We start from the raw sequence: 27,772 nt of genomic DNA on the forward strand, positions 1-27,772 counted from the left end.
AAGTCTTTGAAAGTCCTCTGCAGAAATATTGAGCCATGCTGCCTCTGTAGCCATTCATAACTTCGAAAGTATTGCCGGAGCAGGACTATGTGCTCGAATTGACTTCTCGATTATGTTCCATGTCGGGCGATTAGGGTGGCCAAATAATTCGCTCGAACTGTCCACAATGTTCTTCAAACCAATAGCGAACAATTGTGAGCCACTGATATGGCACATCGTCATCTGTCAATATTCAATCGTTGTTTGGGAAAAATGAAGTCCATTAATGGCTGCAAATGGTCTCCAATTAGCCGAAGAAACCATTTACAGACAGTGATCAGTTCAGTTGGACAAGGGGATCCAGCCCACACCATCATGGAGCAACCACCAGCTTGCACAACGCCTTGTTGACAACTTGGGTCCGTGGCATCGTGAGGCCTACGCGACGTCGAACCCTACCATCAGCTCTTACCAACTGAAGTCGAGACTCATCTGACCAGGTCATGGTTCTCCATATGTCTAGGTCGAACCAATATGGTGACGAGCCCAGGAGAGGCGCTGCAGGCGATGTCGTGGTGTTAGCAAAGGCACTAGTGTCATAGAACATTGACGCCGGATTTCACCACACTGTCGTAACGGATACTTTCGCAGTACGTCCCAAATTGAATTCTGCATTTACACTCCTGGAAATGGAAAAAAGAACACATTGACACCGGTGTGTCAGACCCACCATACTTGCTCCGGACACTGCGAGAGGGCTGTACAAGCAATGATCACACGCACGGCACAGCGGACACACCAGGAACCGCGGTGTTGGCCGTCGAATGGCGCTAGCTGCGCAGCATTTGTGCACCGCCGCCGTCAGTGTCAGCCAGTTTGCCGTGGCATACGGAGCTCCATCGCAGTCTTTAACACTGGTAGCATGCCGCGACAGCGTGGACGTGAACCGTATGTGCAGTTGACGGACTTTGAGCGAGGGCGTATAGTGGGCATGCGGGAGGCCGGGTGGACGTACCGCCGAATTGCTCAACACGTGGGGCGTGAGGTCTCCACAGTACATCGATGTTGTCGCCAGTGGTCGGCAGAAGGTGCACGTGCCCGTCGACGTGGGACCGGACCGCAGCGACGCACGGATGCACGCCAAGACCGTAGGAGCCTACGCAGTGCCGTAGGGGACCGCACCGCCACTTCCCAGCAAATTAGGGACACTGTTGCTCCTGGGGTATCGGCGAGGACCATTCGCAACCGTCTCCATGAAGCTGGGCTACGGTCCCGCACACCGTTAGGCCGTCTTCCGCTCACGCCCCAACATCGTGCAGCCCGCCTCCAGTGGTGTCGCGACAGGCGTGAATGGAGGGACGAATGGAGACGTGTCGTCTTCAGCGATGAGAGTCGCTTCTGCCTTGGTGCCAATGACGGTCGTATGCGTGTTTGGCGCCGTGCAGGTGAGCGCCACAATCAGGACTGCATACGACCGAGGCACACAGGGCCAACACCCGGAATCATGGTGTGGGGAGCGATCTCCTACACTGGCCGTACACCACTGGTGATCGTCGAGGGGACACTGAATAGTGCACGGTACATCCAAACCGTCATCGAACCCATCGTTCTACCATTCCTAGACCGGCAAGGGAACTTGCTGTTCCAACAGGACAATGCACGTCCGCATGTATCCCGTGCCACCCAACGTGCTCTAGAAGGTGTAAGTCAACTACCCTGGCCAGCAAGATCTCCGGATCTGTCCCCCATTGAGCATGTTTGGGACTGGATGAAGCGTCGTCTCACGCGGTCTGCACGTCCAGCACGAACGCTGGTCCAACTGAGGCGCCAGGTGGAAATGGCATGGCAAGCCGTTCCACAGGACTACATCCAGCATCTCTACGATCGTCTCCATGGGAGAATAGCAGCCTGCATTGCTGCGAAAGGTGGATATACACTGTACTAGTGCCGACATTGTGCATGCTCTGTTGCCTGTGTCTATGTGCCTGTGGTTCTGTCGGTGTGATCATGTGATGTATCTGACTCCCGGAATGTGTCAATAAAGTTTCCCCTTCCTGGGACATTGAATTCATGGTGTTCTTATTTCAATTTCCAGGAGTGTATTTCACGCAGTGTTGATTGTCCGTTATGGGCTAACAACTCTACGCAAACACCGTTGCTCTCGGTCGTTAAGTGAAGGCCGTTGGCCACTGCATTGTCTGTGGTGAGAGGTAATGCCTGAAATTTGGTATTGTTGATTCACTCTTGACACTGTGGGTCTCGGAATATTGAATTCTCCAACGATTTCCGAAATGAAATGTCCCTTGCGTCTAGCCCCAACTACTCATCAGCAGTCAAAGTCTGTTAATTACCGTCGTGCGAGCATGATCACGTCGGACACCTTTTCACATCGATCACCTAAATATAAATGACAGCTCCGCCAATACACTGCCCTTTTATGCCTTGTGGACGCGTTACTACCGTCATAAGCATATGCGCATATCACCATCCCACGACTTGTGTCACCTCAGTTTATGTACACGTAATCGATATGTTCGTGCTCTGTAAAACCTGAGTCCACAGCACCACTCGGGTTGGGTCACAGTGGGAAACACGGTTGCAGGGCACGCTACTTCCTGTCGGTGATGACAGCAAGTTGTGGTCCTAAGTAAAACATACCTCGTAGCAATTAGGTGTATATGTACCAGGTGCATCAGACGATGGGGCTGGTAGTTCCAAAATCGATCCTGAGACAGTAAAAAGAAATGAAGATCATTTTTGTGGTAGGAGACAAATTTATTCCTGTGCTCAACATATTATACGGCTGCGTTGCCGTTTCCATCACAATGGCAAGTTTAAAATTTACTAATACACTCATCAGTAGCGTCGATTTGTATGAGTATTAAAGCTAGACACTCCTGATGACAAACAGAAAGTGCTTATAAGTGATGAAAATATGGCTTCAAATATTTACAGGTAATTAAAGAGGAAAAAATTACTTAAACGAACTCCTTCTAGCAAGTGGATGAAAATGTATGAGAAACTAAGTCAATGTGATATGGACGTGTGTCGCACGACTCACACCTCCGAGCCGAAAACAATGTTTCGTCATTGCTACCTTCTGATATGAAGTGAAGAAACTGTTTCAAACATACATTTTCTTGTAACAATGTCATCTTCAGGCCCTATAAAATAAACCATACATACAACAACCAATGTGACATCAGTAATCTATGAGTTATTATGTAAACAAAGACAATTTTCACAGACCGCAACACACATAAAAAAACAAAAACAATTTTTTCTAAAAAGTTTTAAAAACTGTTTTTAAAAGTTTTTAAAACATTTTTTTAAAAATTTGTTTTTGTTTTTCATGTGTGTTGCGGCGTGTGAAAATTATCTCCCGTCTTTTGCTACTTCCAGTACGACGCCTGAGGATGGGCTTATAACAGACCGAAACCGGTCGTGTGAAAATAGAGTAATTTACAACTGAAGCGGTATTTTCAACCTCTGCTATTTGTGGAGCAATGGCAGGCCATTCTTCCTCAAGAGCCCAAAACAGAGAAGATAGTGATGTTGGACGCGTAGGTCTGGAGCGATGTCCACGTTCTAATTCACCACAAGGTGCGTTCCATTGTTTTCATGTCGGGACTCCGAGCAGGCCAGTCGTTTTAGGAATGTTATTGTCGACAAACCATTCTATATGACACTATGCATTGTCAAGCTGTAAGACAATCATCGTCTCCGAATTCATAATGTTGTGCCAGCCGGTGTGGCCGTGCGGTTCTGGGCGCTACAGTCTGGAAACGAGCAACCGCAACGGTCGCAGGTTCGAATCCTGCCTCGGCCATGGATGTGTGTGATGTCGTTAGGTTAGTTAGGTTTAATTAGTTCTAAGTTCTAGGCGACTGATGACCTCAGAAGTTAAGTCGCATAGTGCTCAGAGCCATTTGAACCATAATGCTGTAAAAAGTGTTCATGTCACTGCATATTTAGCATCTTCTTAATCACAAATTGGGAAACGCATTCTAATTACGAAAACCACCCCAAAATCAGAACTGCAGCTGCTCCGTACTTCGCTTTTGACACTGGATATGATGGCATATGCCGTTCTCCAGGTATTCGCAAAAATCAAACCCTTCCACTCGATTGCCGCTGAGTATGGCGTGATTCATCATTCCAAATCACTCGTTTCAGTCATCAAGTGTCCAGTGGACCCACTCTTTACACCACCACAAGCGTTGCCCAGCTCTGGCTGCAGAAATGGGTGGCTTGGCTTATGAGGAGCTGCTCGGTCATTGTACCCCACCCCTTTTGACTCCATACGTACAGTCACTGTTCTGGATGCTGACTTCATGCAATTTTTTAGAACTACCCTGCGCCATGCTCGGCGGTCTCTGGACGTCAGTACTCCCTAGGCTTGGTATAGCTGCTGTTTTTCCTACGCGTTTCCACTTCGCAGTCGCATCAAAAACAGTTTTTGAAGGATTGAAACGTTCCTGACAGATTTGTCACTCAGCTGACATGCAGTAACTACCCCACGTTCGAAGACAATGAGCTCTCCTGTTGCAAATAATACAATACTCTCCGCCTGCTTTCACTCGGACGGTTCCGCCTCTAGTGACATCTAGTGATCATTTCAGCATTACACAGGAGTGTCGGCATGCTTGTGATCAGATAGTACATTTCTGTATGTTATATTATTAAATTACCCTCGTAACTTTATATTCTTGCTGCTCTCCGGACTCTGTGGTTTGCTGCAGCATACATTTAATGCATAACTCAAGTTCCTGAAACGAGTAATGCTCTACATGGAACAACTAGTCATAAGCTGTAATAACTGGCAAATTTCACAGTGAGCATATCACAGACTATTGTGCAAGATGACCCTAAAGTCCGTTAATAATTTGAAAATTCAATATTTCACGGAACAATGTAGATAGAGAGGTAAAAATTAACACACAGGCTTGAAATGACACGGAATTTTATTGAAGCCGAAAAAGTGCACAAGATGACGAATACATGGAGTTTCATATGGAAATGAGCGTTTGGCGTCATTGGCCGGGAGGCGCCTTGCGGGGCAGGTCCGGCCGCCTAGGTGCAGGTCTTATTACATTCGACGCCACATTGGGAGACCTGCGTGCCAGATGGAGATGAAATGATGATGAAGACAACACAACACCCAGCCCCTGGGCGGAGAAAATCCCCGACCCAGCCGGGAATCGAACCCGGGCCCCTTAGGACGGTAGTCCGTCACGCTGACTATTCAGCTGTCGTAGCGGACGGCGATTCATCTGACACAGAAGCAATAATTACGAAAACAACAGATTTTTTAGCAAAGGAGATATTCTCTTTTAAAAATTCTCAGCAAGCCGTCAGTCATTAATCAATAATACCTGTAGTCGAAGGACAATTTCGCACACAGCACTGTACAGCATATCAGTAGGTACGGTGAGAAACTGCCGTCGGATATTGTCTTTAAGCATCCCTAATGAGAAAGGACGATCGCGGTAGACTTGCGACTTCAGGTAACACCACAATCAATAATCACACGGATTGAGGTCTGAGGAACTGACGCCAAGTAAGACGGAAGTGACGGCGCAACACGCAATCCTCACCAAACGATGTGCTCAAGAGTTCCTTCACACGTGTAGCAGCATAGGGCGGAATGCGATCCTGCATAAAAGCCATACATTCCAGCAGGTATTTATCAGTCAGGCTAGGGATGATGTGATTCCGTAACATATCGGCCTACCTCGCACACGTCACGCTGACAGTTTGAAAAGCATTACCCTGCTGTCCAGCGCCATCTGTTGGCCAATTTTTGCACTCGTTTTTTTTTTTTTCATAGAAATCCCGAGTCATTAGAGGCACGTGTGTCACGTTTTATCTCTCTCCCTACATTATTCCGTGAATTACTGCATATTCAAATGTTAACGGTCGTTCGGGTCGCCCTCTATACTGCAGTGCCAACAACGTTGTTGCGGCGGGCAGTTGTCTGTCATGGTTGATAAGAATTGTAAAATCGCGAGCCTCACACGCATTGCTCATTCTAGACCTCGTACCGTCTGATATACTTTTACCAACCGTTGGCTAATGATCTCAAAATACTGAGCCTGGGGTGTTCTTCTGGCTGTATAATTTTGACCCTAAGAATTTGCGACGCCTTTTAAGTAATTTCTGCAAATACAATTTCTTAGCATGTTTTGCTACCTGTAAACAGTGATCGTTTATTTTTTCTCAGAATGTGACCTTAGAATAAAAGGAATAATACTTTACTTTAAAGCTTATATACATGTATCAATTATTTACACGGAATAATGCACAATAATTACAAAAAAATAGGTTAGAAAAAAGCAAAAAACATACAGAGCATAAAGTTTGTAAATAAAAAAATTAAGTTACTGCACGACTGCTAATGATTACCATGCCGCCAAGTACGAATAAAACTTACAAAATTGTTATACTGTAATCAAGTTTCATGGAGAATGTAGTTGCAATCTATTTTCCATAAACGCATGCACTCTCATTATATATCAAGAACTGAATGGAAATACCAAATTAAACAGTTCATTTGCCAGCACGCAGAAGAGCTGTCTCTGTAGCAGCTACTCTGAAGTAAAATGATGCGCAAGAGAACAAATACAGCAAAATATTCACGTGAATAAGGTGAACATTTTCAACCTAGCGGAGAGGTGGCATTGTTATTAATGAAAAGCTGCTATCTTTAGCGTCACTTTTCACGTAAGCAACGATTCACAAATCGTGTTAGCCAGAAAAACAGTAACAAACACAGATGTAGAACATAACCAGACCAAGTAGTAACTAACACGAACACCTTACCACATTATATGTTTAATATTAAACAAAACGGTTGTTTGTTTCTGCTTCCACTCAAAACATCACTCATTTTAAGGAGCGGGCCCCGCCCCATGTATTAACACTCGCATCCACTTAGTAAGCAAACGAATATCAAACTGCTTACGGACACCACAGCACAATCAAAAGATGACCAAAAAACACACATCGACAACTGGCAATAGATTATACTATGGACACACAATCATACACAGTCGAAGTGTTCGGGTGAAAGGTACAACTCTAAGACGGCAGAAAGGGAACCATGGGATCAGGCAGTTATAAGCAGAACCAAATAGTAATATAAGCTCATGGAACTTGCGCTATAAAACGTTCTCTCCTTACGATAAGAGTATAATAAATATCTTTAATAGAGTCATGTACCTGGAAACATTATATAATGCAGTTATTATGTAATAAAACAAACATGTATTACATGATACTGAAGAGCTTCATAAAAAAAAGAAGCGAAGTAAGTGCACAAAAAACAGCCTTTCATTTAATTGCACAGAAGGACCATATCTCCAAGGAGATTCTTATTATGTTGATATATGTAGCGCAATAATGTGAGTCAAGTCTCAACTTGATGCAAAACATAGTACTTTTTAGTACTTTTTAAAGTAGTTGTTTTAAGTGTATTTCGTTCAAATTTAGATGGAATAATCACACGTTTTCTTTTCTTTTGGGTGGTTTATCGTTAACGTAAAATCATCAAAACCTGCTGAAGATATTTATAGAGAATCTGCTTACTCATTTTGAATAGTTAAGAATTGGCTAGCGATATTTCGAAGGTAACCCATTTGAAGGATGTCCCAGCCAGAGTCTACATGAATAGCTAATCATGAGAAAATTTTGCGCAACTTGTACATCGGATTTTTTGTTGGACGCTACCGAAAGTAAATGCGAAAACTAACTTCCCAGTAAATTTACGCTTTGATTCTGTATAATAGATGTGGATGCCTTACTTCACGCCAGAAACGAAAGAGTAGTCTTATCAGTATGTGGAAGCCTATAGCACTGAACCAAAACTACCCGAAGTCAATTTCATCTGACTGAATGCTTGCGAACAGCATTTTCTAGAATGAGAAACGGGTCATCTTGTTGCTAAACTTGCAAAGCACACTATTGTAATGGATGAACGTTACGCAAGTGTGGACGTGCTGCACGGGAAAAATACAGTGCTTGAGAAGAGATCAACGCAGCTGCTAGCAGCGGCACTTTGACACTGGGGAAACTGACGGTTCTGAAGTACGCACTGCTGGAATTCCAAACAACTCACTAGATTTGGGCTCCTCTGAATTGGACCTATTCCAGTGTCTACATGTCTTTGTAGCTGGAACAGTCTCGTAGACCAGGTCGCTAACGTACACCTGCGCGGCGGCGGTCTCCTAGGAGGTTGCTGGGTCGAACACTGGCGGTGGAAGCAATTTTCACCGCTAATAGTTGACCGGAAAGGCGAAGAGTGTTGGTGGCATAAAGTCTGGCAATCAGGAGCTCCTGATCACCAGGCTTTGCGACAGTATCCGGGATTAAATTCGAAACCTCTCTGCAGTCTCTCTTGGAGCGGGTACATGTGACGGTGTTAATGATCCGTCCCTCGGATGGGGGTGTTAAATCCTGCGCCTGCTCACCTCCAGCCCCCTTCCCCCCGTTGCTATTCGAGGAGAGTATGCTAGCGGCAAGGCCCAATCAAAGCGCCGCGCGGGGTAGCCGCGTGGTCTGGGGTGCATTGTCACGGTCCGTGCAGCTCCCCCCCCCCTCCCCCCCGTCGTCGAAGGTTCGAGTCCACCCCTCGGACATAGGTGTGTGTGTGTGTGTGTGTGTGTGTGTGTGTGTGTGTGTGTTGTCCATAGATTAAGTAGTGTGTAGGCTTAGGGACAGATGACATCAGTAGTTTGGTCCCGTAAGACCTTACCACAAATTTCCAATTTTCCATTCAACGCCTTTTCTGCGCGATAGCAATGGAGATACTATCGAAGACAGTGCTGCCAAAGCAGAGTTACTGAACACAGCCTTCTCAAAAGAAGATGAAGTAAATAGCCTATTCCAGAATTCGATTCAAGAACAGCTGCCAACATGAGTAACGTACGAGGGTGAGTCAATTATTATCCGCAAAGTAGTTATAAAATTTTATTGTCATCAAATAGGAAACTTATAAGAACATCATTTTTGGACATAGTCTCCTTGCGTTTCAACGCTCTTGGTCCATAGTTGTGCAAGCTACCTGATGCCCTCATAAAAGAAGGTTCTCGGTTCAGCTGCGCTCCAGAAATGTACCGCTTCTTTCACTGTTTCGTCCGAGGCAAATCGACGGCCCCTTAATGCCTGTTTGAGTGGACCAAACAAGTAATAGTCAGAAGGGGCAAGATCAGGACTATATGGAGGATGATCCAGTACTTCAAATTTGAGTTTCTGGAGCGTTTCAGCAGTGTGGGCAGCAGTATGCGGACGGCCATTGTCGTGCAACAACACAACACCTTTTGACAGCAATACTCGGCGTTTGCTTCGAATTGCAAGCTTTAGCCTGGCAGTAAACATCTCACTGTAGCGTACACTGTTTATTGTTGTGCCCCTTTCCCCATAATGTTTCAGTACTGGATCTTGTGTGTCCCAAAAAACCGTAAGCATCAGTTTTCCTGCGGGCGGATGGGTCTTGAACTTTGTTTTGTACGGTGAGTTTGGACGTTTCCATTCCATACTCTGCCGTTTACTCTCCGGCTCGTACTGATGGATCCATGTGTCGTCACCAGTAATGATCCTGTCTAAGAAGTTGTCCACTTTGTTGCCGCAGCGATCCAAATGGTTTTTGCAGATATCCAAGCAGGTTGCTTATGCAACTGTGTGAGTTGTTTTGGGACCCATCTTGCACAAACTTTATGAAACCCAAATCATTTGTGGATGATTTCGTAGGCAGAACCGTGACTAATTTGCAGACAATGTGCCACTTGGTCAATAGTTAATCGTGTGTCTAAGAGAATCATTGCACGTGATCGCTCAATGGTTTCTTCATTTGTGGTGGTAAACAGTCGTCCGGCTCCTTCATCGTGCGTAACACTTGCGCGACCATTTCGGAATTTTTCAATCCATTCGTAGAAATTCCGTTGTGGCAAACACTGTTCCCGTACTGTACCGAAAGTCTTCGATGAATTTCGGCCCCTGATACGCCTTCCGACCACAAAAAACGGATCACTGAACGTTGCTCTTCTTTGGTGTGGAGCAGCCATGATTAACAATACGGCAACAATAACTAAACTACCGTAGCAGCTTGAAAATTGCAAAGATATAACAACAAATAAAAAGGCATGCGTCATCAACGTAAAACGACAGTACTGCCCATATAAAAAAAATTAACTAAATTGCGGATAAGAATTGACTTACCCTCGTTGAAGTAAATATCCTCGGAGTAGTGAAGCAACTTAAATAACTTAATAAAAGCAAGTCTTCTGGTCGAGGCTGTATACCAATTAGGTTCCTTTCGCAGTATGCTGATGCATTAGCTCCATATTTAACAATCATATACAACCGTTGGCTCGACGAAAGATCCGTATCCAAAAACTGGAAAGTCACACCAATATTCAAGAAAGGTAGTAGGAGTAACCCACTAAATTACGGATCCATATCGTTAACGTCGATATGCAGCAGGATTTTGGAACATATATTGTGTTCAAAAATTATGAATTACCTCCAAGAAAACGGTTATTTGACACACAGTCTACGTGGTTTTAGAAAACATCGTTCCTGTGAAGCACAACTAGCTCTTTATTCACAGGAAGTGTTGAGTGCTATTAACAAGGGATTTCAGATCGATTCCGTATTTCTGGATTTCCAGAAGGCTTTTGACACTGTACCACACAAGCAGCTAGTAGTGAAATTGAGTGTTTATGGAATATCGTCTCATTTATGTGACTGGATTTGTTGTTTCCTATCAGAGAGGTCACAGTTGGTAGTAATTGACAGAAAGTCATCGAGTAAAAAAGAAGTGATTTCTGGCGTTCCCCAAGATAGTGTTATAGGCCCTTTGCTGTTCCTCATCTATATAATCGATTTGGGAGACTTAGTTTGTTTGCAGATGACGCTGTCGTTTATCGACCAATAAAGTCATCAAAAGGTCAAAACAAATTGCAAAACGATGTAGAAAAGATAACTGAAATTGTGCGAAATTTGGCAGTTGACCTTAAATAATGAAAAGTGTGAGGTCATCCACATGAGTGCTAAAAGGAATTCGTTAAACTTCGGTTACACGATGAATCAGTCTAATCTAAAAGCTGTAAATTCAACTAAATACCTAGGTATTACAGTTACGAACAACTTAAAATGGAAGGAACACATAGAAAATGTTGGGTGAAGGCTAACCAAAGACTGCGTTTTATTGGCAGAACACTTAGAAAATGTAACAGATCTACTAAGGAGACTGCCTACACTACACTTGTCCGTGCTCTTTTAGAATACTGCTGCGTGGTTTGGGATCCTTACCAGCTAGGACTGACGAAGTACATCGAAAAATTTCAAAGAAGGGCAGTGCGAAATATGGGAGAGAGTGTCACAGAAATGATACAGGATTTGGGCTGGACCTCATTAAAAGAAAGGCGTTTTTCGTTGCGACGGAATCTTCTCACGAAATTCCAATCACCAGCTTTCTCCTCCGAATGCGAAAATATTTTGTTGACACCGACCTACATAGGGAGAAACGGTCACCACGATAAAATAAGGTAAATCAGAGCTCGTACGGAAAGATATAGGTGTTCGTTCTTTCCGCGCGCTACACGAGATCGGAGTAATAGAGAATTGTGAAGGTGGTTCGATTAACCCTCTGGCAGGCACTTAAATGTGATTTGCAGAGTATCCATATAGATGTAGGTGTAGATGTTACGGTTCTCAAAGCAACGCTTTACTGATACAGCTCATTTGTGCTTCTTGCATTACATTTTAGCCATATTTATTGTGTTAACTACGGTTCTTTTGCCACAGTGCCTCAGCCTATGCACTATTCGCCCAAATGCAGCTTATTATTTGTTGACGGCTTCTCCTCTTCATGGGACTGAACTATGTGGCAAATACGCTGGGGGCGTCTCCGTGTCCTAATCTGTGTGAGATTATTGGAAATAACTTTATTTAGGTTTACTTTTATATTACATGGATGCTTTCGTTCGTATGTAGAACAACAACCTGAAGATGCTGCTTTAACTCAGCGAAACCAGTCGTTAATAAATCATCAAATATCAGTTGTTTGCGGTTTATTGAAGTTCAGTTTACTTAAATATAATTGTAAGTAATAAAAGGAAAAAGGGAAGGAAGATTTGGTTTAATATCTTGTCGACATCTAGGTCATTAGAGACGGAGCACGAGCTCGAACTGTGTCAAGGACGCGGAAGGAAATCGGCCGTGCGCTTTCAAATGAACCACCCCGGCGTTTGCCGCGATCGAATTAAGGAAATCACGGAAAAGCTAAATCTGGATGGTCGTCCTCCCGAATGCGAGTGCAGTAGGTTAACCATTGCGCCACCTCACTCGGTAATTGTAAACAGTAAAAGATATGCTTACTCGTATATTATGTCTTTATTCATATATAAGACATAATCTTGTGAAATAGGATGAATCTTTCCCAAACACCCTGTACAAGAAGTTCTTAATGTGCGCGTAGAAAATCTTACAATAATTTTGTGACAGCAGGGACAGAAAACGGAAATGTGGTGTATGTGTGTGTGTGTGTGTGTACAGCATTAAAAACACCAACACAAATCTAGCACAAAATACATAAAATGCAAAAAATCATGCTATTAACAGGCTACACATCATATAATTCAAACAACTGGTCAATCTTCAAGGGAAAGACCAAAAGTGCATTGCACATATGAAGATACGATAATTTAATATAACTACTATGAAAAAAAGTTGAATGGGAAGGCAATCAGGTGCTGTACAAGGACTGTGAAACATGTCAGTACAAATATAGGTTAGTAGTTTTGAAACATCAAAGCAGTCGCTCCAACTGTCTACAACACAGAGATGATAAAACATGAAGTATAAATTGAATCACAACGAAAACGAACATCGGACACGTAGCAAAAGCGGGGGGCGTCCTGGCGAGTCACTTACGGGCTGAACCACCGGACCGCAGCCGCATACGCGCGGCTCTCCAGGTCCCCCCTGAAAACCAAGCCACACACACACGTGCAGTTGTCTCCGTGTTCTCCAGCAGCAGCACCCTAACACACTGCTACAATCGGAAAGTTTCCAACAAAACTGAGTTTCTTAATTCCACATGTTCTCAATTGTCAATTTCGAACGCAAACGCTACGAGAACAGACATTAAATTGTGTAGGCACTGTTTATACACTGAGGTGACAAAAGTCAGGGGGTAGCGAAATGCACATATAGAGATGGCGGTGGTATTGCGTACACAAAGTATAACAGGCCAGTGGACTGGAGGAGCTGTCATTTTACTCAAGTGATTTTTGCGGTGAGGTTCCGACGTGATAATTCCCACACGACGTGAATTAATAGTCTTCCAACGCGGAATGGTTGTTGGAGCTAAACGCATCGGACATTCCATTTCGTAAATCGTTAAGAACTTCATTATTCAGCGATCCAAAGTGTCAACAGAGTGCCGAGAATAGCAAATTTCAGGCGTTAACTCACATCACGGATAATGCTGTGATAGACGGCCTTGACTTAACGACGAGAGCAGCAGCGTTTGCACAGATTTGTCAGGGCTAAAAGACTAACAACACTGCTCGAATAACCTCAGAAACCCACGTGGGACCTATGACACACGTATCCGGTAGGAAAGTGTGGCGAAATTTGCAGCAGACGACCGACGCGAGTGGCTTTGCTTGACAGCACGACATTGCCTGCAGCGTCTCTCTTGGGCTCGTGACCATATCGGTTGGACCCTAGGTGACTGGAAAACCGTGGAATGGTCAGATGAGTCCCGATTTCAGCTGGTAAGATTCGATGTTAGGGTTCGAGTGTGGTGCATCCCTACGAAGCTATGGACCCGAGTCGTCGACAAGGCACCGTGCAAGCTTGTGGTGGCTCCATAATGGTGTGGGTTGTATTTTCATGATAAGGACTGGCTCCTCTGGTGCAACTGAATCTACCATTGGTTATGTTCGGCTGCTTGGAGACCTTTTTGCAGTCATTCATGGGCTTCATGTTCCCAAACATGTCACTGTGCCACAATTGTTTGCAATTGGTGTGAAGAACTTTATGGACAATTCGAGCAAATGATTTGGCCACATATATCGCCCGACCTGAATTCCAACGAATGTTTATGGAACATAATTGAGAGGTCAGCTGCACCACGCCGAGCAAACAGAGGTTCACCGCGAATTAGGAGCTATCCCATGACTTTCGACGCCTCAGAGTATAAGTGTCACTTTCATAACAAATTATGCTCCATACAGCACTTAAAGATTTCCCTCATCAGTCTCTTGCAGGTACAAATCATAATACTACAAATTTTACACCGAGTCTGGTATATTTCTTCCTTAACTGAAAATCAGTACACTTATGAAATGAGCTCACTTTATATGCGCAAAGTATGCAAATCATGAAGTATCCTTCTCTGTACTTAATGTAAAGTGGGTATAAACACTGCCAACTACATTCAAAAGTGTTTAAGAAATTTTGCTTACGACAAACTTGGATGATCATTTATATATTTTTTCCTTCAGTGAGTTTCAATTCCCCCCACAGGGGGCGGGCTTTCAGCAGCTTCGTACTTCGCTCTTCAGCCTACAGAATATGTTTAAAAAAATGAAGATAATAAATAATAAAAGCAGGCGATGGAATCGTTGACTTAAATGGTAAAATGGCGGAAAATTGTCGAAATTAAAACATAAAACTAAGGGTTGGTGATGATAATAAAATACACAAGAAGCAGACAGGTAAAATAATAGACAGACAATTAAAAAACATGGCGACAGTCTGGTTTCTGTTCGCAAGAGATATAAAAATCACACCCAATGACAGCATGATTTCTGTTCGCAACACTTTGGAAAGACGCACAACACTGAACACTCACTTGAACATTGCACTAAAAAGTTGGCACAAATATGCCACACCACAGCCGAGGGCAGACGGGGGGAACCTGGAGAGATGATGGGAAAAGAAAAGGGGGAAGGAGAAGAAAAACGAAGTGGAGGGAGGGGGAGGGAGGAGCCGATGGAGGACGAGGACTCATAAGAGGGGGGGGGGGGCTGGGCAGACACGAGAGGGATGGGGAAAGGCAGAGGAGGGGAAAGCAAAAGGACTCTGGGGGGGGGGGGAGAAGGGAGGCAGAGAGAGGGTAGGCGGGGAAAAAACAGGAAGGTGAGATGAGGATCAGAGTTGATAGGAGGGATAAATGGAGGGAGAGAGGGCATCATCCGGGGAGTTTCGGAAGCCACCTTGGGAAAGAAGATGAAGGGTGTAGAGGTGGAGGGTAGGGGGGACACAACAGTGAAGACGCGGTAGAGGGCGGGTGTTGGAGAGGAGAGGAGAGGAGCAACCAGGGGGTGAGGGGGAGATGATCATTTATACTTTTTACCTACATTACAAATATATGAAGACCTGCTAAACAATGGCGATAATTTTATGGACTTTCGTGCAACGATTATCTGCGGAAATCCGATATTATCTCTTTGAAAGCTTATATCGGTACTCAAAAAATAAATATGTTCGCAGAAAAAAAGCAATGGAGGTAATCAAAACATATCGATTTTACGCATATGGAATTTGTAGCTTGTGGGCAGAGACATCTGTGAGCCATATAGCTAACAGCCTTGGCGTATGAAATTCAACACAGAGATGAAAGTACTACCCTGAACGTCCAGAAATGGTGGACACTTCTGAACAAGAAATCAAGGCGGACAATAAACAATTGCCAGTATTGTACAGTAGCGAGATCGTTTTTAATTTGTTGAAAGTCTGACGTGGACGACAGATTTCTGCCAATCCACAGATTTGAAAGTTGGGTGGAGAAGCACAATTCATGTGTAAAATCGATCTTGCTTCCTTGTTTAGGATCGGTTGGTATTGAATTTAAAGCAATTATATCTCTGTATGTGAGATTTAGTTTAGATAAGGTCAATATAACAAGGGGAGAGCACTTCTTTTTTTTTAAATTGTGGTGGCAGTTATTCAACAGAGAATTTACTTTTTTAAAATTATTTTCATCGTTGATATCTTGGGGTGTTTTACTGTGTAAGGCACTAAATTGGTGGCACTAGTGGTCACTTCTGTTCGTGCATGATAAAAAAATAATAATAAACTAGGACTCGGATTAAATGTATGGGCCACTGAATTACAGCGTGAGTCACTCTCTTTACCTCCCTGAATTACAAAAAATGGTATATCCTAATCCAGTTAGACAGTAATAAAGATGAGCTAATCTCATTCTGTAGTTATGTAATATCAGCCGTTGCGTTAAAGAAAAAGAGTCAAAGCACAGATTATTTTGTACTGAGAACACATAAAAATGTTTTTCTTGTGGTTCCGATTATTGCACTACAACGGAAAAAAGTGAAATTAGCACTGTGCGCTTGTAGACGTTAATAGCACGTTCGAGCTGTACATGAAGAGCCCCGCATTACCGCCAACTTTATATTGTTTGTTATCAAAATCAAACAAACAGGCAGAAGTCTCATTTCACTTTAGTTTACTTTTGCAATACTAGTGCATCTCATGAAGGAGGTACGAAAGAGTAATGAAAAGTAATGCCTCCGAATTTTTTCTGTGGAAACTCTCAAAGCTTTTAAATACAAGTAAAACAAACTTTATTAACATTTTTCAAACTTTATTCTTCATGTCTACATATTTATTTGTTGTTATAGTCATCCTGGCGACGAATACAGTTCGTTGATAGGAGGTGTTGGTTGATAACGTCACTGTAGAATGTTTGATTTTGTTGATGGAGCCACAACATTACCTCTACTTGCACCACTTCATCATTATCAAAGTGAAGTCTTTGAAGACGTTTTTCAAGGGGTCAGTAAAGTAAACTGGAAAGAAGATAAGGATTTTTGGTCAGATGAGTGTAGCGTAATATCAACAGCAGCAGAAAATGGTATAACGGGAGTAGGATTCGTTATGAATAGGAAGGCAGGGCAGAGAGTAAGTTACTGTGAACAGTTCAGTGATAGGGTTATTCTTATCAGAATCAACAGAAAACCAACACCGACAACGATAGATCACGTATACATGCCGACGTCGCAAGCTGAATATGAAGAGATAGAGAAATAATACGAGGACCTTGAAAGGGTAACACAGTACTTAAAGCGAGATGTAAATCTAATAGGCATGGATGACTGGAATGTGGTTGTCGGGAAAGGAGTAGAAGAAAAGGTTACAGGAGAATGTGGGTTTGGGACAAATAATGAGAGAGGAGAAAGAGTAATTGAGTTCTGTAATAAATTTCATATAGTAATAACGAATACTGTGCTCAAGAACCATAAGACGAGGAGGTACATATGGGAAAGGCCGGCTGATACGAGAAGATTTCAGTAGGATACATCAAGGTCAGACAGAGATTCCGAAACCAGGTACTGGATTTTAAGGCGTACCAAGGAGCAGATATAGACTCATATCACAATGTAGTAATGATGAAGAGTAGACTAAAGTTTAAAATATGAGAGACGAAGAATCAGTAGGCAAAGAACAGGAATATGGAAGTACAAGGGAATGACGAGATACGCTTGAAGTTCTCTAAGGCTTTATTTACAACAAAAAGGAACAGCTCAGTAGGCAATACAGCTGAAGAGAAATGGACGTCTCTAAAAATTGCAGTCAACGAAGTTGGAAAGCAAAACATAGGTACAAATAAGATAACAATGCGTAAGAGAAAAAATACCTCAGTTGATCTATGAAAGAAGGAAGTACAAAAATGTTCAGGGAAATTCAGGAATATAGAAACAGAAGTCGCTGAGGAATGAAATAAATAGAAAATGCATGGAAGCAATGACGAAATGACTGCATGAAAAATGTGAAGAAATCGAAGAAGGAATGATTGTCAGAAGGACTATCTCAGGATACTAGAAATTCAAAACAATTTTCGGTGAAATTAAAACAAGGGTGGTAACATTAAGTGTAACGGGAATCCCAATGTTAAAGGCAGAGGAGAGAGCGGGTAGGTGGAAAAAGTACATTGAAGACATCTCTGAGGGGGAAGATTTGTCTGATGTGATAGAAGAGATAGCGGATCCAGTATTAGAATCAGAATTTAAAAGAGCTTTGGAGGACTTAATATCAAATAAAATAGACGGGATAGATAAAATGCCATCAGAATATCTAAAATCATTGGGGGAAGTGGCAACAAAACGACTATTCATTTTGGTGTGTAGAATGTATGACTCTGGCGACATACCACCTGACTTTGAAAATATTATCATCCCCACAATTCCGAAGACTGCAGGAACTGACAAATGCGAGAACTATCGTACAATCATCTTAACAGCTCATGCATCCTAGTTGCTGACAAGAATAATACGCTGCAGAATGCAAAATAAAATTAAGGATGTGAAAGACGACGATCAGTTTGGCCTTAGGAGAGGTTCAGGCACGAGAGAGGCAGTTCTGACGTAGCGGTTGATAATGGAACCAAGATTGAAGAAAAATCAAGATACTTTCATAGGATTTGTAGACATGGAAAAAGTGTTCGACAATGTAAAGTGGCGTCAGATATTCTACATTCTGAGGAAAACGGGGGTAAGCTATAGAGAAAGACGGGCAATATAGAATATGTACAAGACCCGAAGGGGAATAATAAGAGTGGACGACCAAGAACGAAGTGCTCGGATCAAAAATGGTGTAAAACAGGGATGTAGTCCTTCACCCATACTGTTCAGTCTGTACATCGAAGGAGCAATGATGGAAAGGTTCAGTAGTGGAATTAAAATTCGAGGTGAAAGGATATCAATGATACGATTCGTTGATGACATTGCTATCGAGAGTGAAAGGAAAGAAGAACTACATGATCTGCTGAATGGAATGAACAGTCTAATGAGTCCAGAATATGAACTGTGAGTAAATAGAAGAAAGACCAAAGTAATGAGAAGTAGCAGAAATGAGAACAGCGAGAAACCTAACATCAGGGTTGATCGTCACGAAGTTGATGAAGTTAAGGAATTCTACTACTTAGGTAGCAAAATAACCAATGACGGACGTAGCAAGGAGGATATCAAAAGCAGACTAGCACAGGCAAAAAGGGCATTCGTGGCCAAGAGAAGTCTACTAATATCAAACGTAAATCTTAATTTGAGGAAGAAATTTCTGAGAATGTTCGTTTGGAGTACAGCATTGTATGGTAGTGAAACACGGACTGTGGGAAAACCGGAACAGAAGAGAATCGAAGCATTTGGGATGTGCTGCTACAGACGAATCTTGAAAATTAGGTGGACTGATAAGGTAAGGAATGATGAGGTTCTGCGCAGAATTGGAGAGGAAAGGAATGTGTGTAAAACGGTGACAAGGGGAAGTGACAGGATGATAAGACATCTGTTAAGACCTGAGGGAATGATTTCCATGGTACTAGAGGGAGCTGAAGAAGGCAAAAGCTGTAGAGGAAGTCAGAGACTGGAATACATTCAGCAAATAACTGAGGAGGTCGCGGGCCGCATCAAACCAGTCAGAAGACCGATAAAAAAAAAAAAACAAAGACGTGTCACACGCTACAATTCGGAGCCCTCTACTGGCGGGGTGCGCAAATGTGTAGACATCAAGAACGAAGATGCAGAATGTTTAAAAAGTATGGTTTATTTAAGAAGCTTTAAGATTTTCACATAAAAAATCCAGAGGCATTTCTTTTCAGTCCACCATTGCAGATAACAGGAGGTGAGTTAGTTGCTGAGTGGTTTGATATTTCGTTCCTTTGCTATGACTCGTTACAGAATATATACTTTCGCTCTAATGTCGACGGGGCATTAAATTCCTAATAAATATTTTCATTCATTTTCTTCGCCCAGTTATCTTCGTACCTGAGGAAAATGTTTGTATATTGTATTTGCAGACAAGCATATTCTGTGAATCGCATTGCAACTTAGGTGGCGAATCGTTGCTGGTGAGTTTGTTGCGAAATACCGGCGAGATTTGCTACTGCACGGTCATTCCAAGACACGCGATGTTGAGCCTGATCCATTCTTCTCAAAAAGGGGAGTATATTTCCGCTAGTGGTCTTCGCTGTACTCGGACGCCATGGCGAGGAAGAATATGGATTTCATTGCTGCTCGTTTCAACCGCAGCAGTTTAAGCTGTTCTTTTAGGTTTCTTCCTAACTACACACTATGAAATCACTACATATTCGGAAATAAACAGTAAATGGAAATAATATCGAATATTGCAGAATGGGATACTAGACTCGTAGAAAAGCGCCAGAACGTGTTAAAACCGCTAAGGCGAAAAAAGAAAGGGGTATGATAGGACACAAACCTACTTTTTTCGACTCTTTAATCCACGTCTTTATCTGTTACACTGCGCTGAAGACATGCGTTCTTCGTCTTTTGTGTCGGCTGTCATCGTATCTCTTGAAGGCTTCTATAGTTATAAATCACTGTGTACTATTTAGGGCCGTTAATCACTTTTTTCGGGTCGGTAACTATTAGCCCAGGATACAGTACCGCGTATATTGTAAACTGGTAGTGTTGTTACCATTCCGTGTCATCTTCGCCGCTGGGAGCTTTTTTGTGGTTTTTGATCTATTACCGGTTTTGGAGTTCGAAGATGAGCGATGAGGCAGATTAACCATACGTCGAATCCGCATGTCATACCCGTTTTCGCACAGAAAAAGCAAACAAAGCGATAAACCCAGCACTATAGTGATGGACTACGTTGATAGCGATCGAAGAACTGGCTGTAGCGATCGTCGTTCTTAGACATGTATCGATTCCTCTACTTCTGACAGCCACTATGCCGACTACCTGTGTGAGTCACGCACATAAAATAGTAATGGAGGTTTGAGGGAGTCATACACCTAGTGCCGTAGGAAGTCGTCGATGCGGTACCCGTCTTGAATTATTAGTATTTTTTAAAACAGAAATAAAAGCCAAATATGTAGTTCAGTTAAGAGTATATTCGATAAATAATACTCGTGTGCTGGTACTAGCGACTTCATGGTATTCGATATACGATGTGCGTCGACAATATCTTAAAACGGTGTATTTTTTGAATCTCCCATCTTCGTACACTCCCACTTCTACATTTCATCAGATATTTGCGCATTCAGTGCTGAACGACTCATCACGCGAGCTGTTCTCTATCTACAACCATACTCTGCAACGTACTGCGAAGTGCATAGTAGAGAGCACTTCTCTTTGCATCGTTACTGCTGTTTCTTCCCGCTCCATTCACGTAAGGAGCGAGGGGGGAATTATTGTTTAAACGTCTCTATGCGCGTTGTAATAATTAGCCTAATCTTATATTCGCGATCCATACGGGAACTATACGTAGGGCGTCGTGGTACATTCCTAAATTCATCAGTTACATCTGGTTCTTGGAACTCTGTAAATAGGTTTTCTCGGTATAATTTGCGCCTATCTTCAAACGTTTGTCAGTTTAGTTTCTTTAGCATCTTCATGACACTGTCCCATGGACCGAGCAAATTAGTGGTCATTCGTCCTGCCCCCCTCTGTATGCGTTCAATATCCCCCGTTAGTACCATTTGGTATGGGTCCTACACATATGAGCTATGTAATAGGATGGATCGCACGAATGTTGTATCAGCGGTCTCCTTTGTAGACCAATAGCATGTGCCTGCTGTTCTACAAACAAACTGAAATGTGCCACATTCTTTACCGACGACTGCGCTTATGTGATCATTCCACTTCATATCCCTACAAGTTGTGACGCCCTGGTATTTTTATGATTTGGCTGATTACAAATGTGACTCGCTGATATTGTAAATTTCATTATTTCCGTTACTCTTCACCTCCGTTACTCTTCATCTCTCTACTGCTCAGCACTGTCTGCAGTTTCACAATGAGATGCATGATTTTAGGCACGAAAAAGTAACAACTCCTACATCGTTTTGTGGGATGAAGCGATGAGCGCAATAACGATTCTATGAACGGCTTCTAGCATCGCATCGAGCTTAACGTATGAAAAGTAATGTCTCCGAACTTTTTATATGAAAACTCTTAAGGCTTTTTAAATAAAACAACCTTTATTAATATTCCACGTGTTTATTCTTCATGTCTACGTATTTATTTCTGAACATAGTCATCCTAGCGACGAACAAATTTCTCCCAACGAAAGACCTGATTGTTGACTTTGTTGACGGAGCCACAGCCTCACTTCTACCGGGAAAGATGTTCTTTAAGTTTTGGAAACAGATGAAAATCGGATGGGGCTAAGTCGCGACTGTGTGAAGGACGATCGATGACAGAGAACACAAAGCGTCGGATTTCTGCAGATGTCGCAGCGCTTGTGTGTAGTCTGGTACTGTCATATTGAAAGAGAGAGTGCTCTAGGTCTGGACGAGCTCTTCGAATTCAAAACCTGGCTACAGCACGCTGTTTCTCACACACCGACATATTTACGTTACAAACCACCATGCTACATGCTACAATTCGGAGCCCTGTAGCGGCAGAGCTGAAAATATGTAGACACGAAGAAGAAAGAGTAGAAGGTTAATAACATTGCTTGAAAAACCCTTTAAGAGTTTTTACATAAGAAATTCGGAGGCCCTACTCTTTAGCACGACCTCGTTTACAGTAAAACTTCAATTGGAAATAGGCGATCGTGAAAAACTATTTACTTCTATTTCAGCTTGATTACGACTGGTGTACAGAGCACTGTAAGAGGTAAGTCGAAGCAAGGTACTTCTAGGTGACATTCCTTAGAGTCATTGAGATCCCCGGGAGCTATGTCAAAACCATTGAACTTGGTGTGCAAATTATATGAAACAGACGAAATACCCTCAGACATGAAGCAGAATGTAGTAACCGCAATGGTACAGAAGACTGGTGCTGAGAGATGTGAATGTTATCGAATCATCAGTTAAAAGCACATGGCTGAAAAATATTAGCACGAATTATTTGCGGAAGAATGGGAAGCATAGTAGAAGTCGACTTCAGGTACCGGTGATGTGCGCGAACACGTGAAGAAGTACTGAGCCTACAACCTATCATTAAAGTAGATTGAAGACTAGGTAACCAAATTACGAGTATCTAACATTTCTAGATTTTGAGAAAGCTTTTGATAATGTTGACTGAGATACATTCTTTGAAATTCTGAAGGAAAATATAGGTAGCGGAACATTATACATAACTTTTTCAGCAAACAGACTGTGGTTATAAGAGTCGAAGGTATCTGTCGGGTTCAAAGGGCTCTGCGCACGATTGGACTTAATTGCTGAGGTCATCAGTCCGCTAGAACTTAGAACTACTTAAACCTAACTAACCTAAGGACATCACACACATCCATGCCCGAGGCAGGATTCGAACCTGCGACCATAGCGGCTGCGCGGTTCCAGACTGTAGCGCCTAGAACCGCCGCTCGGCCACACCGGCCGGCTATCCGTCGGGAATGCAGCTTTTAAGGAAGTGAAAAGTGGAAGATGAACAGTTCAGATACCACGAGAATAGAAGCTTTAGCAGTGTGCTGCAACAGATGAATGCTGAAGCTGATATAGGTCGACTGTGTAAATATTGAGGAGGTACTGATTGAAATTATAGAATTGGGGGAAAAAAGAAATTTGTGGCTCAACTTGACTGAAAGAAGGGATCAGTTCATAGGACACATTTTGCATTTTACCCTATTTCTGCAAACGGTGTCAGCGACAGTGACATGGAATGGCATGTGGCTAACGTACGTATCTCCTGGCTGTTGCCTTTTCAAAACGATAACTGCCACTTGTTACTCAGAAGGCCCTTCAGTTTTCCTCAAGTGGCTGAGTGCAGCCTATTTCAGTCTTCCTGCCGACGGAATCGCCTTCGAAGTAGCAGGAAAAGAACGCAGTTCAACCGGGCAGTAGTCAAACACGATGATCACTCAGCCATGCTGGCGGACGGAGAAAAGAGCGAACTTTGCATCTTACTTTCCCCTTTTTTTAATTCTACATTGAATACAGTGATCGAAAAACCGAAACAACCGTATCTAGAAGGATGAAATCCGCAAGAACTTGTGTGTTGAGCTATCAATATTCATCTACTGAAAGCTTATGTGCTGGTTGTATAGATGCCTTTGTGACTGGATCTCACGTAGTTTTTCTTGAATGTATCCTGCAGCCGGCCTGAGTGGCCGAGCGGTTCTAGGCGCTACAGTCTGGAACCGCGCGACAGCTACGTTCGCAGGTTCGAATCCTGCCCGGGCATGGATGTGTGTGATGTCCTTAGGTTAGTTAGGTTTAAGTAGTTCTAAGTTCTAGGGGACTGATGGCCTCAGAAGTTAAGTCCCATAGTGCTCAAAGCCATTTGAACCATTTTGTATCCTGCAGGATGTCCCGGGACATGTGCTTCTTCTGACAATTCTTAAGTTTCTGTTGTTTCATCGTGACGAACCATTTGCACATTTTGCACACCCTGTTAGGACGACATGTTCCATGGCCGTCTTCGTCAGTGGATATGAAGCCAATCCGTTTTTTTTCTTTTGGGGGAATGGGGAGTGTGTAGCGTGAAGAGCTTAGGTTACGAGAATCGATCTGTTTCTCAGGACTATCACAAATGCTCAAGTTGCGCGCCAATATTCTAAAATTCTAGTAATAGCGCGGAAGTCTTCGATGGAGTCTGTTATATTCGTCCACTGGACATTTTACGCAGCTGCTTAATGAAACATTTCCTTAAGCTGTAATAAAAGTGTACCTGGTATACCAGAGTGTCGCTGCATGATACCTGTAATTTGGTTATAAATTTTGAATATCTGTTCCTGTATACATAACGTTAAATTCGTCAAAATGTAATGATCGGATGACTGATTTATTTTTTACGTCACTGTCCAATTTACAGGGACCCAAAATCCCCACACACTCAACAAACTCCCATAAAACTATTCATCAGTGGAATTTACTGTATCGGCACACCTAATGAGCAGTCCTGAACGACATCTTAAGTGTTACTGGTAGCCTTCACACGTACCAATTACATGTTGGAAGTGATATACAAATGTCCGGTGTCCAACAGAATGACGCAACTTTTTATGTCCCTTGAACTAAAGCAGATTTCAGCATTATTATTAGTTCTTCAGCTGCCTCAAGGGTACTTGAAAGTCTGATTGAAAATATAGAAATATGGTTTCGAAAACGAACCATTACTAAAAAGTCGGTGGGTTATTACGTATATAGCAGGAAATATGGAATACGCAACTTCTTGCACAAAATGTAACAACAATTGGAAACACTAATAGAAACCAACAGATTTAATGTTTTGAAAAAAATCTCTCGTAGTTGAGTACAATATTAACCATATTTTTTTTATAAATGTGGCTGGTATCGGCATATCAATTGAAATTCTTAAAATTAATAATATAATAAGACAGTTTTGATTTCATTGAAGTTTCAATGATTATTACCATTATCGTTAAATAAAAATAAGACAGATAATGTGCGTATCGTAAGGTCACCCCTGCAGTCCCTCATTCTTTTCACAGTAATGTTGGTGCTGTAACGCAAGAAATCTTAAGAGACTACTTTTTTACAAGAGAAATGATGAGAAATAGCGACATTCGATTTAAAAAGTGCGATTTTCTGTTCACGTGTGCTATAAGTGAGACAATAAAGTAACGTTTGCCACAATAATGATTCGTAAAATCATATCATTTTTCTGACACTGAATTGTATTTAAGCATCCTAAAGCGAACATATTTATCAAGTGAATAACGTAAATCATGAAGTAACATTCTGTAGTGAGAGAAATGTAAACCACTGGACTATAGCTACCTCTAGGAAATCACTTTTAGTTTGTCACTTGTGTACTGAAGAATGAGTGACGAAACAAAGCTTAGCATGAAATACATTGGAAACTACAAAACAATTAGTCTACTTTTCGTAGCAGTCGTCATTCCCTGAAGTTCACAAAATTCCTGGAGGTTAGACTGCAATTAAGTACAGAGTTCAGTTTTACACATCATTATTACAGTTTTGTTGACATGCAACGTTGCATCTGTTCCGATGATTGCGAATACCCATACTATTAATATTTTGTGTAATATTATTGGTTTGTATTTCACTAAAATTTTTAATTGTGTTCATATGTCTATTGTAAGCCTTTTACACTACCTATTATTGGAGAAATCTGTTATAAATTGATTCTAATTTAGTTATAAACACTATCGTTATGTTACAATCCCTGTGATTTATGAATACTAGAGAACTTGGTTAGTATATTAAAATTACAACTGTTTTTATATTCGGCAGAGGATGATACACAGCTCTATATTTGTTGTCATGTTGCACTGTAATGATTATGCTTTGTCAAATGAATTACACAAATCTGCTATGTTCCATGACGGCTATCCAATACATTTGTGATTATCGCTAAGTTTATTGGAACTGAAAAAAATCATGTAACATTATTTTTTTGCCACTATTTCTTCATCCATTTTCATATGATGTATTTCCAATGTTACGATACCAGAATTTGTAACGCAGCTTCTTATCGTTTAGCTTGATTCATCACCAATGTTCCACTGTCCTGGTGTTTTGCATTAGGCTTTTGTTGCGTTCAATGACAGTGTACGTGGAATAACTTACTGGAAGGTTACAATCATACTTTATGGGACGAGAGATCGAAAACAGAAGAGTCGATTGTCATTACACCTAAAATAAGTATTTATGAGATAAGGGAGGGGCATTAATGTCACCGACTAGTCGACATCTAGAGTATTAATAAAAAAAAAAGAAAAACAGGACAGTGTTTGCAAATGAATGAATGAATGAATGAATGAGTGAATGAATTATTGCAGTGATAAAACCTCACATCTAAAATTGTGTAAAAGTATGGCCCCAGTTTTCTTTTAAAGTTGTCTCTCCAGTTTCGTCCATCGGGCAGTCTGATTTCTGAGTAGGGTTGATTCAACCCGAATGGATTCATCAGAGTTAATAGAACTTGCTGCATTTCCTCGAACAGAATTTGCATCTGCTGCGGTTTAAATGAGGAAATGGAAAATGTATCCGGCGTTCACCATACAGTTGTGTGTTGAGGATCTAACAGATGTAATCCTTCCTGTCCTCATTCGAGGACCACATTATGCCGCCTGAAGAGTGTCTTGCACTTCCTCTCTACCTGCCTCCCCACCTCATTCAACGGTAGTTTCTAAGTAAATGCATTTGCGGGGGCGCGTCGCTATCACCGAACTCACGGATGAACAGATTTGTTGTCTGATCTTCGCCAGCTACAACATCAGTTCTGCCAGAAAACCACTAAAGATACGATATATTGACATTATAAGGATACTTGACATTACGAACGCTCTTCCCCCTCCCCACACATTATTCTTTAAAGAATCCAATTTGATTTATGAAACAGCTTAAAACTTTTGATTACTTTATTGATAAGTTAACGTTTTGAACATTTGACACTAAGCAGGCAAGCCAGAAAAAAGTTTGCCGGACGGGGTGGCCGTGCGGTTCTAGGCGCTACAGTCTGGAACCGCGCGACCGCTACGGCCGCAGGTTCGACTCCTGCCTCGGACATGGATGTGTGTGGTGTCCTTAGGTTTAGTAGTTCTAAGTTCTAGGGGACTGATGACCTTAGAAGTTAAGTCCAATAGTGCTCAGAGCCATTTGAACCATTTCAGAAAAAAGTTTAGAAAATATTTGAAATTATGTGTAAAGTTTGTCGCAAGTCATTAAGTGTTCTCATTCTCAGATACTGGATGGGTAAATGGCGCGCTCCTCAGGGCATATACACAGTTTCTAACTGCAGTAATTAAGTGTCTTAAAACTGTAAGAGACGATTATACCCCTGAATGAATATATTATAACTGCATTTTACATTTTTAAGTTCTCTTAATAACCATATGAAATACCGAAAACCAAATTTTTATAGTT

At 42.2% G+C, this 27,772-nt stretch overlaps 1 protein-coding gene across 1 annotated transcript in view; it reads right to left on the reverse strand.

The window, feature by feature from the left end:
• LOC126221264 (regulator of G-protein signaling 11) overlaps window positions 1-27,772 on the reverse strand; it is a 289,957-nt gene that overhangs the window by 70,075 nt on the left and 192,110 nt on the right. The window contains exon 12 of the mRNA XM_049942176.1: window positions 12,913-12,963. Coding sequence (XP_049798133.1) covers window positions 12,913-12,963 — 51 coding nt within the window. The remainder of the gene's footprint in view (window positions 1-12,912; window positions 12,964-27,772) is intronic.

This window comes from Schistocerca nitens, chromosome 1 (assembly GCF_023898315.1).
Source record: "Schistocerca nitens isolate TAMUIC-IGC-003100 chromosome 1, iqSchNite1.1, whole genome shotgun sequence".
In the NCBI taxonomy this organism is placed as follows: Eukaryota; Metazoa; Arthropoda; class Insecta; order Orthoptera; family Acrididae; genus Schistocerca; species Schistocerca nitens.